General features: G+C 42.9%; 1 protein-coding gene across 1 annotated transcript; it reads left to right on the plus strand.

Annotated features, from left to right (window-relative positions):
* The first annotated feature begins 3,600 nt into the window (after positions 1–3,600).
* On the plus strand, positions 3,601–13,827 carry LOC113167092. The gene is made up of 6 exons (XM_026367480.1): positions 3,601–3,627; positions 9,879–10,111; positions 10,645–10,831; positions 10,932–11,027; positions 11,868–12,369; positions 12,893–13,827. The coding sequence occupies exons 1-6, from the start codon at positions 3,601–3,603 to the stop codon at positions 13,825–13,827; spliced, it is 1,980 nt and encodes a 659-aa protein (XP_026223265.1).
* The last annotated feature ends 2,504 nt before the right edge of the window (positions 13,828–16,331 follow it).

The raw sequence follows: 16,331 nt of genomic DNA on the forward strand, positions 1-16,331 counted from the left end.
TTACAAGTAACAAACTAAATGTGTCCACACGGGAAATTAGTTTGTAAAAGTTACAGAACAGCTGTGAAACAGACTCATGTCAGACTCAGATTAGATCTGGACTTCATTTAGCCCTGTTAACAACAACATTTTCCACTTGTTGCTCTCTGACAGCTGCACATTTGGAAAAACTGACCAGTCGCTGCTGTGACCTGACACGTGAACATCACTTCAACTATAACAGAAGTCGGTTTCAATACGTTTTAGCCTGGGGGGATGATTCAGTAGAGCATCAGACTCCATCCATCAGAGGATATGGAACAAGCTCATAAGGTTTATGTACATCAGTGACTACTGTCCAATATCTTTTTGCTAAGGTGGTGGCTGTGGATCAGATGGTAAATCGTCCTCTAACCACAGGAAACCCAGTTTACTCACTTTGGATAAAAGTGTAAATTAGCTGAAGTTTTGAACAAATGTGATATAAATTTTACAGCTTCTAAATGTTCTGAGCTACATTATAGGACAAACTTCCACCAGTGATGTTCAGGTTTTTTATCTGCTTTTGGGACAAAACTGTGTAACTTCTAGGAGTCGCTCAATGTCACATTAAATGGGTGAAATTGTTCCACAGATTCCCCCCCGAGAGATGAACTACCAGGTGATGGCATGAAAACGGACCACAGAAAAATGTCTGAGGCTGAAACATCATTAACTAACAGCTGAAGATGGAGAAAGCACCAGTACAACAACTTACAGCTAACATGCTTGATGCAGTTGAAGTAAATTTGAGGACCGTGCTGTGTCCTGTAGCGACCCCTTTTTGGTCCTCCAGCCAGAGAATGAGCCTCCCACTGCAGTGGACACACAGTAAAGTAAGGCACAGGCCCCTGGTGACCACAACACCAACAACCTCCCCCAGGCTGCGAGAGACGTGGAATAAAACACGAAGAGAATGAAAAGGAGAGAAATGAGAGAGAAGTGGAAGAAAGAGATCAGGTCAGAGGAGATGAGTCGACGAAGGATTAAAAGAGTTTTAAAAGCAAAAAGAGGCCGAGAAAGTTGTAGACAACAGCAGAGGAGAAAGAAATGGTCGCTGAAGCCAGAGCCAATTGATGGTGACGTGGCCTCTAGCTGCCCTCTCTCTTCATTTGCCTCCTCTCTGTCTCTGTCTTCACATTTTATTTGATTTTTCTTTTCATCCAGTCATTATCCCTCTCTCTTCATTTGCCTCCTCTCTGTCTCTGTCTTCACATTTTATTTGATTTTTCTTTTCATCCAGTCATTATCCCTCTCTCTTCATTTGCCTCCGTCTTCTCGTTCGTGCTTCTACTTTCCTACTATTAAATACTACTAAGATCAACAGTACAGGGACTTTACCTTGAAAATACAACATTAACTCTTTATTACTTCCAATGAAATGAGCACCTCACTATGATTTTCTGCAGCTGTAATTTGGCCCAAGTATTGATTTAATTGGAGCAGTAACTTATTAAACCTTATGATTACAGCCAACAGAGGCTCACTAATGGCCTCTGACATACAGTATGAAGTGTGGAACTGATGCTACCAAGCCTTCCTAACTAAGTGATGTTACATAACGTAATCAAGAAATACTGTGAATATCAAATGGTCGGCACTTATTCGGCCCTTTTCTACATTAATGATGCTCAAAGCACTTTGACACTGCTTCTCATTCAGGTAGGACTTTTGTTGTCCTTGGACAGAGCAGGCTAGCAGTTTCCCCAGGCTTTCAGTCTTTATGCTAAGCTAAGCTAACTAGCTACTGCATGTAGCTTCAGATTAGTTTAGTAGAGATGAAAACAAAGAAAATGATCTCTAACTTTTGCTGGTTGATCTTTTTCTCTCCACATTTTCTCTTTCACTTCCTTCTACTTTGTGTTAATATTTCCAGCCATGTGTTAAAGTGTGTGATCAGGTCCTTGGACTCACTGGACTCATTAATCTGCTTTATTGTGAGTCTCTCCATCATCTCTCTCTTCTGTAATCAACCTCATTCTTTCCTCGGGGGTTCATCTCATCACCAAAAACAATTACCTGCTCACTTCGTCTTCCTGACACATTAATAGAACAGTTTTATCTTTTTACGTCTCATATTATTCTGTTTCCTTGTATGAATACTTGAATATCCTCTTGTCCTGGATCGGACTTATTCTTCATGATGGTCTTCAGATCAATGTGGTTCAGTGATGTCGGAGTCTGTATAAATAAACGTATCCTGTGTTTTATCTTTTATCTGTTTCTGTTAAATACGTTGCTCCATTTAATGCTACAGAAACCTGTACCCCGTGTTCGTCCTGTGCAGAGTTCAGGAGCACTACACACTCCACAGACACACTCCAAGTTTTAGGACCATCTAATAGTTTGTTTAGCTGATATGTTGCATATTTGTCCTATGAGTCCTAAATACTGGACTAAAACATGGTGCTCATTCAGTAACTTCATAAAGTTACTGAGACGTAGTAAACTACCTGAATATTAAACTTCAAACTTCACTGTTTGTTGTCACACTGAACAAAAATGTTTTCGCCATTTCGAAGTTCTCTTTTTGTAAAGATTAAGTCCAACTTCTTAGTGGGCCAACACAGAAACTGTAGTACTGTGGATCGGCCACTAGGACACAACTGCTTCTCAGCTCAGTGCCTATTGAGGAGCCTTGGTCTCTGCACTGACACTTTGTTATTTAGATCTATAAATACAGATATAGATTTGTGTACAGTAGACACAACACATCGGATACAAAAAGCTAAATGACACAGTAACATTGTGTAAACTGAGAACAAGCACAGATTGACGTAATAACAGCATCAGTCAAGTCTGGAGGCAGAAACGCAGAAAGCACAGCAGGAAGAAGACGAGAAAAAGGTGTGAAGACAACAGAGAGACTGGGGGAAAAAGAAGAATAGATGAATAACAGAGAAAGAGTGAAGAGAGAAAAACACTGAATGGATGCACAAAAAGGCTCTGCTGTCAGCCAATCAGAGCGTCCGTGCCACCTCCTCCTTGCATCCCTGCTCTGTGATTGGCTGGTGGGAGCTGAGATGCAGAAAAATAGAGAGAGAGAGAAATAGAGAGACAGAGGAGAATAAGAAAGAAGAACCTGTCAGATGAGGACAGCTCCATCCTTCACACCTTCTGTCAGTTTCCCAGTGTCCTCTCTGCCTCGCTCGCCCCTCTCTGTGCTGCTGCTGATGCTGCTCGTTCGCCCGTGGTGTTTTCTGATTCCTAAGGAGAGAGAGAGGTTCAATGCAATGGACCTGCAGCCCACTGACAGCCGCCGCTGCTGCTGTTGTTTACACCGCGGCATCACGGGAGCTGTAGTTTCCTCTGCGGCGCAGGAGGACAGCTGATTAGCCAGGGATTGTGGGTCAGAGTTTGGAGATGTGAGCTGGTGGGCGGACGAGGCTCAACAAAGTCTCTCTCTCTTATCTACTCTCTCATTCTTGTAACCCTCGTTCTCCCTCTGCAGTTTCCTTCATCCAACCTCTCCATCATTCTTTCTCTTCCTCTCGTTCTCACCATTTCTCCCCGTTAATCACCCTTCACCCCCTCATTTTCCTCCCCTGTCTCCTGCTGACTTGGACCAGAGGAAGAGGCAGAATGGGCTGTCGTCTCACTCGGACCAAGGTGAGTGACCTTGTGCAGGTATGTTTTGAGCAGAAAAGAGGTTCGAGTTTGTCTGTGAGAGAGAGAGAGAGAGAAAGGGGCTGAAGAGAGGGACGTTAACGGGATGTGATGTTTGCTGAGATGACCTGCTCATGCATCACATCACACACATACACTTTTGTACTTCTATCTTTGTGAGGACTTTAACAGTGTAAAACAATCATCTAACCACACACACTAAGCATCACTACTCAATGCCTAACCTCAGCCTGAACCCTTATCCCAAACCAAACCTGATTCTAACCTGAATCTGAAGGTGTGAGGTGCAGACAAAATGTCCTCCAGGTATAAAACTCAAACTGGTCCTCACAAAGATGGTCATATAAGCATCCACACAGACACTGATCCCTAACCCAGATAGTACCAGTGAACCCAGGCGATGACAGACAGCTAACGGCTATTATCTTTGTGTGTGTTTGTGTCACCTTCAAATCATCTTAGAACCATAAAGTGACTTTTACTCGTGTTATGTACTTCAAAGTACAGTTCTGAGGTACTTTAACTTCCTAATTCTGTTACTTCTCCTTCATCTGTAGTAATGATGTATTACTGCTGTTTACACAATTTTAATCCACACACCCACTGGCCACTTTATTAGGTACACCTGTACAATCTAAAGAAGTCCAACACAGCAGCACTGCTGCAGGTGAAAGTGGGGTTCTCAGCTCCATCCCGTCAGCACAGTTAAAGTAAAGAGCTGCAGAAACTCGGGGACGTTTGCAGATTTAAGGAAAACTAAAGAAAACTTTGAATAAAGTGTCACAGCATTTATTAAAAGTAGGCTTTGATACCTGTCAACTGTGTAACTGTTAAATGGGTAATTACATCACATCACTTGTCTGATGCCTTACACAGGCATGAATTAAATACTCACATATTAGTCACAGCAGCTGCAAACAATGTTCAATACCTGCTTAGATAGAAAAAGCTCACTGCATGTACAGTAATGAAACTTAATCAGGTACCACTCAGACAGGTTTGAACTGTACCAGTTTTCAGAATTGTTTTGATCATTCAACTGAGTTTCGAGCCAGTTTAGGGCTTTGTTTCCATTTTGGACATTTCGACTTAACAGTAGTGTGAAGGGATGTAAAACACCAAACTCTGGAACTAGGTCATCTAAATCTAATACAGTGAACGTTAATGGTTTTTTCTTAATCACATCTGTGCTTTTTCTGATTTGACCTGTTAAAATATCTTATTTGATGTTTTTATTTGGACATTCATGTTCCTTCAGGATGAACTGTATTAACTGTGATGATCCCATTTTTTTATCTAGTGCCATCATCAGGTGAACATTTTAATTTGTCCAGTAAAGTTTCAAGCTGTTCCTTCAACAGTAAAATTCATATCCTTCATAGTTAGACCAATTTCTCTCTTTTTGTTTGCTGGAATATTTTCCCTCCTCCACTGCTTAGTACTACTGCAGAAGTTCCACGAGTCTCTGTTAAACTGCTGAGTAGCAGTAGAAGAAGAAGGCTGTGACCAGTGACTAACATTTCTTATAGTTTTAGATGTAAAGCAAGAATCTGTACTGACCAGGACCCATTGTCACGTAACTTTAGGCACCTGAACGCTGTGTTATCGCCAGCAGAGCTGCTCACATTGCTGTAAACGTGGTCGGTTTCTGTTGCATCTTTTGTAAGTTGCTCCAAAAAGGTAACTACAATCACAATTTTCATTTAACGTTTTCAAAGACGCATGAGGGATTCTGGATGTTCTCTGACTAAATGATGTGATTTTAGATTTCTGGCCTCATAAGAAAAATGAATTTTGACTTGACTTTTAGATTCGGATTAGTCAGTTGCTCTTAGGGATAAAGACAATTAGATATTTACTGAATGCAACACGTCTTTCATATAAAAGATTCAAGTTTGTTAACAATTCTTTACTTAAAGAAAAAACCCAACAGAGATAAAATCCCGACTTCATCGGTTCAACAAATGTTTTTAAAGTTTGGTTCTATTAATCGATCCATCCAAATTACCTATAAAATCTTACAATTTTCCAAATGGATCTTGGATATTTTACTGTTGGTGTCATTTAACAGAGTTTAGCAAAGTTAATTTTAATTAAAAATGTGCTGAGGCTGAGTATTTAAGGGAATATCTTCACAATGTTAAATAACAAAACAATTAAACTAATGTGTTTTTGAGTTGATGCCAACATGCTGAGTGTTTCTGTGAAAAAAAAATATATATACAGCAGCATAGTCCCCCCTAAAAAATGTTCTGGTCTCTCCTGACTGCAGAACTTAAACTGGTATCGATTTACTTATTTGATTCTGTGTGGGACATTTCTTTTTTGTGTTAAACTAAAACCTGCCAAGCATGACTTGCCCCTGGTGACTAATCTGGTAGGAAGAAACGCAGTACTCTTAAAAGCAAAGGCAGTGAACAAATGTGTTTTCATCCTCTATTATTCTATTTGAATAAGACACGAACACTTTATGAAGAGAGATCCAGCCTCATGTCCACAAATGAGTCTGTCGCTGGGAGTTTTTCTCTTGAAGTCTGTGTTTTTTTTGCATCTTTTGGTAACTGAGCCCTCCTCCTTATTTCTATCGGCTCGTTGTTGCATGAAGCCACAGCTCAGCAACTGCCGTTTGCAAGTATCTGAGGTTTGTTCTCATCAGTGACAACCTCGTACATTAGCCATGTTTTCACTCAGGCTGAACGGCTCAGTGATCAAAAGGCTGAGGTTGGACGCACAGAGCTAAACAATCAGAGACGTCGACGGCACAACGAATGTTTCCTGGCACATGTTCGTCTCTGAACACTGGAACACATGATTATCCAGATACGCATGTCAGAGGAGGTTTTATCATTGACGCACTGAGGCTGCGCACGTAAACAAACATGATGTAGCACGTGCACGCGCGTCCACACACAGAGTTGTGGAGAGAGGAGAGAACCTCTGACAGACAAACAGAACAGTACAACCAGAGAGGAGGGAGATCATAACTCGATGTGATGGCTGCTGAGGTGACCTGATCTGTGAGTCGACAGAGGACACGCGTCACAAACACACACGAGACATTAAACACAGAATGTCTTCATGTAACATATCACATCATGGTCATAAACACTGAGGTACTGACGAGTGGTAGGAAAAGCGACGCGGGAAGTTGTTGTCAATTGGCCCCGAGTTGATGTTGGATTGAAACTGTAGGTATCAGGTTTAATTAATCAGTTCCTCCATAACGGTCTCCTAATTAGTGCTCAGTTTGTGTTTATGTACAACGATGGACCTCATTTTGCGAGGTTCATGATGCTCCATCACACCCTGGCACTGCAGCTAACTTGGTCTATTTCAGATCCGTACAGGCTTCATAGTGTCTGAAGGGGAAAAGAACAGATTGGTCCCGCATGTTGGGGCAGACTACACCTGGAGAGAGGGAAACAGAGAGACGAGACAGAAATAGAACTGTCTGATCGTAGTGATTGATTTTATATAGGAAGGAACAAAGGTGAGGCTTTTTACCCAGAGAACACAAACTAAATGGACCTTTCAGCTTTTTAATGTTAAATTGCAAATACGAGTCATCTTTGTAGGTAGAGTTCGGAGCTCAACTGTATCCTAATCACATTGGATTTTTTCCCTTCCTCGGATCTAAAATTCTGCATCTGAGCTCATCACAGACTTTGAGCACTTGAATTAGCTTATTAAAGCTTAAAAAGCTTTAATAAATAGATAGTATAAAGACTGTTTTATGCTAAGCTAACCTAACCAGCTCTGTACTGAACACACAGACATGAGATTGAATAAATACTCTGCTTTCTATCAATGACTCTTAAGAAGCCACAGTATATACCGTGTACCCACCAATAAGATACTAAACCACTGATGAAGCCACAGTAATTCAAATTAAAGAGATTTAATATCAGTGTTTAAATTAAATCTCTGTCAGACTGAGCTCAAATCTGCCCTGTGATTAATGACTCTCTCCTCTCTGCTGAGCTTCATCAGCATCAGTGGAAGGCTGGTCGTCATGGGAGGATGGCAAAATGTAAAGCAGCCGATCGGGATGTTGACTCATTTAAAAATACAGAGATTGACAGTTGGAAATACTCTACGTGGGGGTGGCCCATCCAGGGCCAGCTCTGTGCAACTGCTTACATTGATGAATTCAGATCAAACCATATTTTCTTTTGTAGATTATTCTCAAAAGTAAAACTTTGCATGTTTGGATGGAAGCCCACTTACAGGAAGCAGTCATGCATCACTGTACGTTTCTAATAACATTTTAATGAAAGTTTGGAGACACTGAGCTTCTTTTTTCAGCATCTTTCTTAAATCACACAGAGCAGGAATACTTTTTTAATTGCCTAGTATGTGATGTTATTCTACTCACTATATAATGTGACTGGAAAGTCTTATGTTTGCTTTGGGAGTTATTTTAATTTGAAAGAATGATTTAATACCTTCGTTTAGTTATAATCCCTTATCTCTGCGTTTGGTACAGTTTTGCTCAGCTTGCTGCATTTAACACTTTTACTTCATTTTGCATGCTAACTGTGATTTTGTGCTGAGATCGAGGAGTGTCACATTTTGCAGAGTTTTTCACTTTGAGACTCAGTGAAAACTGAGTCAAAGCTTTGTAAAAGACTGAGAGAAAGAGAGAGAGAGATGGATACATGAAGAGAGAGAGAGAGAGAGATCAGGCTGCGTTACTGTCAAAGTGCAGTGGAGCGCAGCACACTTCCTCAGGCCACAGTACATCACACTCATTCTGACTTGTATGTGTGTGTGTTTGTTTTTGCAAGTATGACTTTGTGCAGGGCAGGTTTCCACATGTATGAACTTGTATGCACATGTGCACATTTCTGTATGTATGTGTGCGTAGATTTCTGTGTCAATGACTCTATGTGTTCCTACTGTGTGTTCGTGCCCCCCAGGCCTTGTACTGCGAGTGTAAAGACTCCAGTGCTGGTCCGGAGGTTACAGGGGGCTGCTGAATCCTGACCTACATTGTGCTGCTGCTGAGGACAAATCTCTTTAACTTCGCTGCATCTTAACTTCTACATGTGATAATTACCACACAAACCACTGTTACACTCGAGTCTTCACTTGGACTGAGTCGACATAATGACAGAACATCCTTTAGGGCGGGAACTGTCCTTTTATGTTCTGAGCTGACAGAATGGTGACACGATGACATTTTATCTTTGAGCCCTGCTGCTTTTCCTGAGTTCTCTGAAATAATGTGCAAGATTATCCATAATAATATGTACAATTACAAGTTTCTATCTTAAGTGCCTGTGGATGGTAAAAGAAAGAATTATTTTATTAAAGAGGTGCTATCAGGCAGTTTTTAATCCACTTTAGTTGTTCCTACTTTCTGCTGGCGCTGATTAAAGAGACGCTGTGTTTTACATTAGCAAAGGCAGAGAGTAACGTACAAGGGAGTAAATATTAATAATGGTAAACAACGGACGGTTTAAAATAGATCTCCAAACTCACTTGGCTCCTACCAGTCCTTCAGGTATTCAGCATTATGAATTTACAAAAAATAAGATTGCTAGAGAAATGACCAGTCAAGCAGAAATATCTGTATCTCGGCTCTTAAATTCTCTGAAAGCTCTGAAATTCCATAAACCATCCTCTAATACTGAGTTCTCTTACATTTGATATTTATCAAGATTGTGACACAAGTTAAATAACGTTTTAAATGTAGGAATTCTTTTATGTCACTTTCATTTACAGTCAGTAGTAATTTTCCAACACTGAAAATATGTTATTGTAAAATTGTCTCTCGCTATCCAATCGTCAGTGAAAAACTATTCCAGCTGCTTCAACTAATAAACACATCTTGGGCCAGGATGAGAAATAAATTAGATGGAACAGAAAGCTGCAGACTCTTCTTATCTGGTCTGATCCAACCTACCCTAAACAGCTCAATATTTTTTTGTATCTTTTTATATAAACACAGTGTGAATCATATGCCACGTTATGCAACACAATTGTAGTCAGGACACAAAAACGTTAGATCAAAAGAACTGAATGACCTTGTATTGGAGGCCAAACTCCCACTTTACCACTTTTATGCTCCCTAAATAAAACAGTTACACTGTAGAAGTTGGATAATATGTAGTATCTCAGATCTGCTGTGACCCTTAATTCAAAGCTGCTTTAACATTTCATGTGTTTATGTTTCCATGTGTTGTGGGAAATCAGTACAAGCTCTGATTTGTAGTTGTCCTCATCATCAGGCCAAGACTCATGAACCTTCTCATCACCGACACCGGGAAGAGCTGCACTTCGTGGATGAGTATGGCCAACCAATCACTATGCAGGTGGAAGGGAGAAGGGGACATGGCCACAGGAGGCGGCGGTCCCACTGCGCCATTGAGTGCAGCGCCCCAACAGAAAGACACTGGGAAGCTCTGAGAGCTATGGGACTGATGGAGGGAGACGAAGGCCAGGGAAATGGCTATAATGGAGGGTACGTACACCTGGAAGGATGGATGGAGGGAAAGGCCTGCAGTAAAGAGTTGTGGGTAATCCTTTTAGGAATGCTGGTACTAGGAACTAGTGTAAACCTTCTCAGGTCAAAGTTTGGGACAAGGGTAAGACTACATAAAAAAGGCAAACAAAACTAAATCTGCAAAAAAGTTGGGGAACGGGCTAATGGACGGTGATAAAACAACAGCTTTTTGTATAACTGGGTCCTGAATCCCCTAAAACTAAAATCAGTTTGCAAGGTCAGCATGATGAGTCTCTTGGTGCTCTCATCAATATTCATGAGTGGGAGGTTGTTTTGCTGAGATGGCTGTCAGTGCAAAGCAGTGTATGATTAAGTAGATAAAGACCATAAATATTCATTGATTAATTTGCATATTATGGATAATATTCTTTGACTGGAAGAAATACCTGCATGAGTTGAAGACTGAAGTTCTTGAAGAATTTTGTGGTTCATTCCTTCTCTTTGACATAACTTCCAAATTTAAATATGACCTGACTGCTTCCTCCACACAGGCCTTACTATGGTCACATGACCATGTCACCTGACCTGTACCCCACCAGCAGTCGTATGATAATGTCACCTGATGTCTATCCACCCAATGGCTACCTGCCCAGATCCTCAAATGACCAGCACCCAGGTAGCAGCTACCTCCCCAGTGTCTCCTACAGCTTGGACCACCTGGACCGACTGGACTTCCAGGTGATTCCTTATTTCAGTTTTTGTTTCACTGTTGTCATATGTTAAAAACCCTTGAATTACATTAACCTCTATTCTGGTGTTTATCTTTTCCTTATTCCAGGGTCCAGAAATGTTGCCGTACCAGCCTAACTCAGAGAGCTGTCTGATTGGTTGTTACAACACAGAAGAAATGGATCCCAAGAATTTTCCCAGACAGGTACCCAACTTAGTGACCTGCTTCATTATGACTATTTTTCGCTGTAACACTTCTGGCCCTCCTTTTGCCCCTTACTCATTTTTTTTTGCCCTTCACAAACATGGTCCATGCAAGTATGCAAGCTCAAAAAGCAATACCTAGTGCAGGTGGAACAAATGTGTAACCCAAGTGAAAAAGATCAAATAAATCCTCAAGGTAGGTGATAAAAGCTGGTTAAAGAGCACATGACCACAGTTTTTAACATTTACATTTTGTCATTGGGAAGACTTACAAGTGAGAATCACACAACCTGGAGTTCAGTGTTTCACCAAAGGATATGAGGACCTGAGCAGCCAGGGACCGTACCACTGACCCTGAAACCCGGTCTACCTCCTGAGCCATAGTCTCCCCTGAACAAACAGTGTCCATGGAGGAATATGTGCTGCTACTATCCTCAACAAAGACAAGTGGGAAACACAGAAGCTGTGTCGTACAGACTTTTACTTATAGAAGCACGACAAAGATTTCCTGCGTGAATTTAGAGTTTAAACAATTTAGTATGATTATTTTGGGTAGAAGCAAACCAGTCAAAAGGAGTCTGCTTTCTCTTTAAGGCTCATGTTATAGTGCCCTGTACTTCCAACCCTCAGATTGCAGCTTGTCTTTGAATCATGTTAAGATTTTTTTCATGTAAAATGAATCATGCTTCACAAGAAGCATCTGCATTTGGATGTTTGCACAGATAATGTTTGGGGCCTTGCCTACAATGTCTCATATATTTATCATGTATGCTATTTACATCTTTTGTTCTTTTCAAATTATGCACTTATCAATTCAAAATTCTTCTTTCTCGTCCTTCAGTCTGACTATCGTCCAGCGTGGCGGTCAGATCGTCCTCTTGGATACCTTCCCCTCAGTGAGCTCGACAGCGGGCTAGGATGTGGCCCCGATAGCCCACACCACAGGGTGGCGCTCTCTGAAGCTGAGACAGATGCTATGTCATCGCTGCCAGGCCACACACCTTCCTCCCAAGGATCCTCCTCTTCCTCAGAGTCCCTGATCTCCTCTGAACCCAGTGACTCGGGCTTCCACAGCGTCAGCACCGGAGAGCACAGGCGGTTGCACAAGATCCATGGAAGCCACCGGCAGGGTCACCATCTCCGCTCAGGCCACTCCCCTCGAGAGCAGAGAGGGCGCTGGGACTTGGAGTCCATCCCTGAGACAACTCAGATGACTCACCCTGGAGCACCGCAGGCATCGCGCTGTACTGTCGGTAACAGTACGACCACAACAGTTCACTTCCACAGAGCTGAGAGAAGTCCCACCTTACCTCGCCACTGCTCACCACCCTCCCCCTCCACTGGTTAGTAAAACCTATTTTCCTTAAACAATAACTGTTTAGTGTATCTGAAAAAAAAGGTGAGTCTGAATCAACAAGTTCTCAGACGACCTCGACTGGAATCACCAGTTGTGGGCAGCAACAAACCAAATTCTGCTCTTTCAACAGGAAATAGTCTAAGGTGTCCTGGTCCTCTCCTCTGAAGAGCAAACATAACAATTTATTAGTCACTTTGCCATTTAAAGCTTTCAACAAACTCAATCCAAGTCCATAAAGCTTTGTTTTATTAACTTCATGAACAAACGACTTTTAACAAACAAATTTTAATATAATACTTTTTATTTATTCATGTCTGTAAAGTAAATGTTATGCTGGGCTACGAGCACTAAAAGCTGAGTTTCATTTTCTCACTCATGCACATAGACAAAATCACACAACGTTATTTGGACGCTGAACAACAACAAATTTAAATTCGGCATAGAGGCCAGAAACTGCTGGACATCTACAGCAGGTGGAAGGTTCAGTCACGCTCTCTGTCTCTCTGCAGGCTGCCGTACTGAGCCCTGCCAGCGGAGGGCGCTATGGTTGGAGCAGCAGCAGGGAGGACGCGGGACAATTGATGCCCCAGGACGGAGTCGAACTATCACAGATCTGAGTGAAGGACAACGCCAGCGCAGGGCCAGTCACCCCAACATGACTGATCCAAACAAAGTCCAGAACGGCCAGTCAGGCACAGTCAGCAGCACGTTGGGGCCAAGGAGCAGGGCCAGTTATCCCAGTAACAGTGACCCCTCCAGTCACCTCAGCACAGACAGAACCAGTCTGACCAACCATCAGAACACAATGAGAAACAGCCAGGGTACGAACCGGAGCAGAGAGGACGATTCCCTATCCAAGAGTCCTGGATCCGGTTCCAGCGGCATGTTGGAGTGGCATGGCTTTCAGACTCTGGGGAATCAGTTTGGAAACCCTAAAGGCTCCCTGTCTCCTTCCTATAGCACACTGGGAGCCCCGCAACGTGGCCCCCGCTCCCCACCCTCACCCCGCTCCAGACTGTCCAACCCAAAGTCAGTCAGGAACCAGCTGCTCAGGGCCAGAGCTTACCGATTGGCCCGGGAACGAAGTGAGGTCACAACGGATGAGGAGGTGAGAGGGGAGGGGGAGAGAGAGGGGGAGGAGGAAGGGGAAGGCGGCCGGTGGGCGGGGCGATACTGGAGCCGCACAGAGAGGAGACGACACCTGGCGTTGTCACGGCAACACAGGGAGAGAAGGGGAGGAATGGAGGAGCACACCGGGGGGGTTCAGGGGGTTCTGTCGTCTCAGACGGTGCTGGAGCTCAGCCACATGAAGCAGAACCGACTGAGGAACAGCAAGCTGCTCGATGATTGGACCACGGTGGAGGAGCTGCTGACTCATGGGACACGGGTGGAGAGTGACAGTCAGCTCTGTCCCAGCCCTCTGTTATCAGTTACTACTGTCTGATGGAGAAGCCTCGGACACCATCCTACTGTCAGCTACTGCTACCGACTCCAACAGATCACTGAGGTCCAGATTCATTAAGGCTTCGAGTGGTGACCTCAGCCCTGAAACAGCTGAAGCAGCTGAAGCACCTGAAGCACCTGAAGCAGCTGAAGCACCTGAAGCACCTGAAGCAGCTGAAGCACCTGAAGCACCTGAAGCAGCTGAAGCACCTGAAGCAGCTGAAGCACCTGAAGCAGCTGAAGCAGCTGAATCACCTGAAGCACCTGAAGCAGCTGAATCACCTGAATCACCTGAAGCAGCTGAAGCAGCTGAATCACCTGAAGCAGCTGAAGCAGCTGAAGCACCTGAATCACCTGAATCACCTGAATCACCTGAAGCAGCTGAAGCAGCTGAATCACCTGAAGCAGCTGAAGCAGCTGAAGCACCTGAAGCAGCTGAAGCAGCTGAAGCAGCTGAAGCACCTGAAGCAGCTGAAGCAGCTGAAGCAGCTGAATCACCTGAAGCAGCTGAATCACCTGAAGCAGCTGAAGCAGCTGAAGCAGCTGAAGCACCTGAAGCAGCTGAAGCACCTGAAGCAGCTGAAGCACCTGAAGCACCTGAAGCAGCTGAATCACCTGAAGCACCATACACAGTCACAGTTTGAATAACATTATTAGAAATCTACGTATGTGCACATAAACATTCTCTGAGTGTTGATTTAAGTCAGCGATCGTTTATAGAGAAGAATAACCGTTAAAACAAAGATGTAGGCGACAGGTAAGGTGGTTCTCAACTTCTCAGCTCACAGCAGCTTAAATTGCCAAAGCAGGTAATCAGCTAATATTCAAAATCATCTTTTATCTGCCTTCAGTCCTCCACAGCAACACTCCACAAACCAAACACTAAGTAAAAACTGTTTGACAGTTGGTTCACTAAGTCTCTGTAACGCTGCTTCATGTCATGTCGTTTAAAACACAATTACAAACAACTGAGACGGAAAAGATGTTCACGTCATTGGCCAATGCATCGTTCAGCACATCCCTAAAACAGAGGTGTAGGCAATTTGTGATCGTGACCACAGACATATGAACAAACTGCACCACTTCTATAAAATCCAACATTCACACTAATGCTGTCCATTCAGCTCTGGTTTGATATTATAAATATTATGCTAATTTAAACTATGTACCTGACCTGACCACTCAATGTAAAAAATAATAGTTATTATAATGTCTTAATACTTTATTGAGCCCACCTCGACAGGTGACCAGCCGGGAATCGAGCCTCTGACCATGGGGGTTCCTGTCCTTCTCATTACGCGACATGACATGAATACATACAACATTCATGTCATTAACTAACCTAATTATTTCTGGTTATTAGCCTCATTAACATCCAGTCAGACAACCAAACACTTCAGGTTCAGGTAGGAACAAACTTCAACAAGAGCTTTTTTTCCAGAATCAGTTGCTGATGGTTTTTAATGAACAGAAACTGAAAAGCTTAAAGAGAATAAAGCTGCATAAATGAGATGTTATAGTACTACTATCATCAGCTTTAGTCAGCATACGCACATGACAACATCTGTCACACGCACCATGTGAGCAGACATTACAAACTAAAACATTTTCAACTTGAATTGCTGCAGTCTTGATGAATCTGGATCTCCGTCTTGTTGGGATTTCTCACATATTTGCTGATGCGTCTGAGCCTGGATGTCTCCCTGCAGACACCAGAAGAATTCTAGTATTGTAAGAATGACCCGTCGACCAATGCTTCAGAAACTGATTGAATCAAACTACACCAACAACACAATCTGAAAACAACCTTCGATCTTACAGACATGAGTTCCTGCAGGTTTGGAAAAAGTCTCTGCAATGTGAACACACTCACTGGATGAACTGGTCGGATGCTTCACACACCAGACTAACTGTGACTGGTGGAGATGTCACACCGTTGGGTGTGCTGCCTTGTGGAAAACTATCTCCATCTTCTGTTCTGGTTTTGCTGCCTTCGTTTCTGTCTCCGTGCCATGAAAATGTCAAGGTCGACTCTGAAGTGACTAAACTTTTGGGAGGCTGTGTTCACTGTACGCTCGTTAGAGGATTCCTGCACCTTATGATCAAACAGCCTCCGAACCCCCAAGTTTCCGTTTCACCACACTGTTCTGTTTTTAGTCACCACGTTCACCACTTTCTCCTGGGTGGTTTACCACTTTAATCTCCATGCACTTACTCAGACTCACTGTGTAAATAAATGAGATGCTACAGAGACGGCTCACAAGTCTCACGCAGAACCCAGTTTCTATTTCGGAAGACTTCTATTTGGTTTCAAGAGTCCTGCTGCCTTCAGTGGATTAAAACTGTCTGAAATCTGTTGATGAGCAAATGAAGGTTGGCCTGCTGTTCTACGAACCGGAATATACATCCTGTGTTATTTTGAAAGGAATAAAAAATCATGTTTGTGCTTTCTGGCTGAGGTTGAGATGAGGAAACGGCTTCTACTCTCAACATTAAACATGAAGC

The sequence above is a fragment of the Anabas testudineus genome, chromosome 7, assembly GCF_900324465.2.
Source record: "Anabas testudineus chromosome 7, fAnaTes1.2, whole genome shotgun sequence".
Taxonomy (NCBI): domain Eukaryota; kingdom Metazoa; phylum Chordata; class Actinopteri; order Anabantiformes; family Anabantidae; genus Anabas; species Anabas testudineus.

Coding starts and splice junctions, on each gene's coding strand:
- LOC113167092 (XM_026367480.1), top strand. CDS start 3,601: ATGGGCTGTCGTCTCACTCGGACCAAG. Junction 10,832..10,931: donor TGGACCGACTGGACTTCCAG/GTGATTCCTTAT, acceptor TCCTTATTCCAG/GGTCCAGAAATGTTGCCGTA. Junction 12,370..12,892: donor ACCACCCTCCCCCTCCACTG/GTTAGTAAAACC, acceptor GTCTCTCTGCAG/GCTGCCGTACTGAGCCCTGC.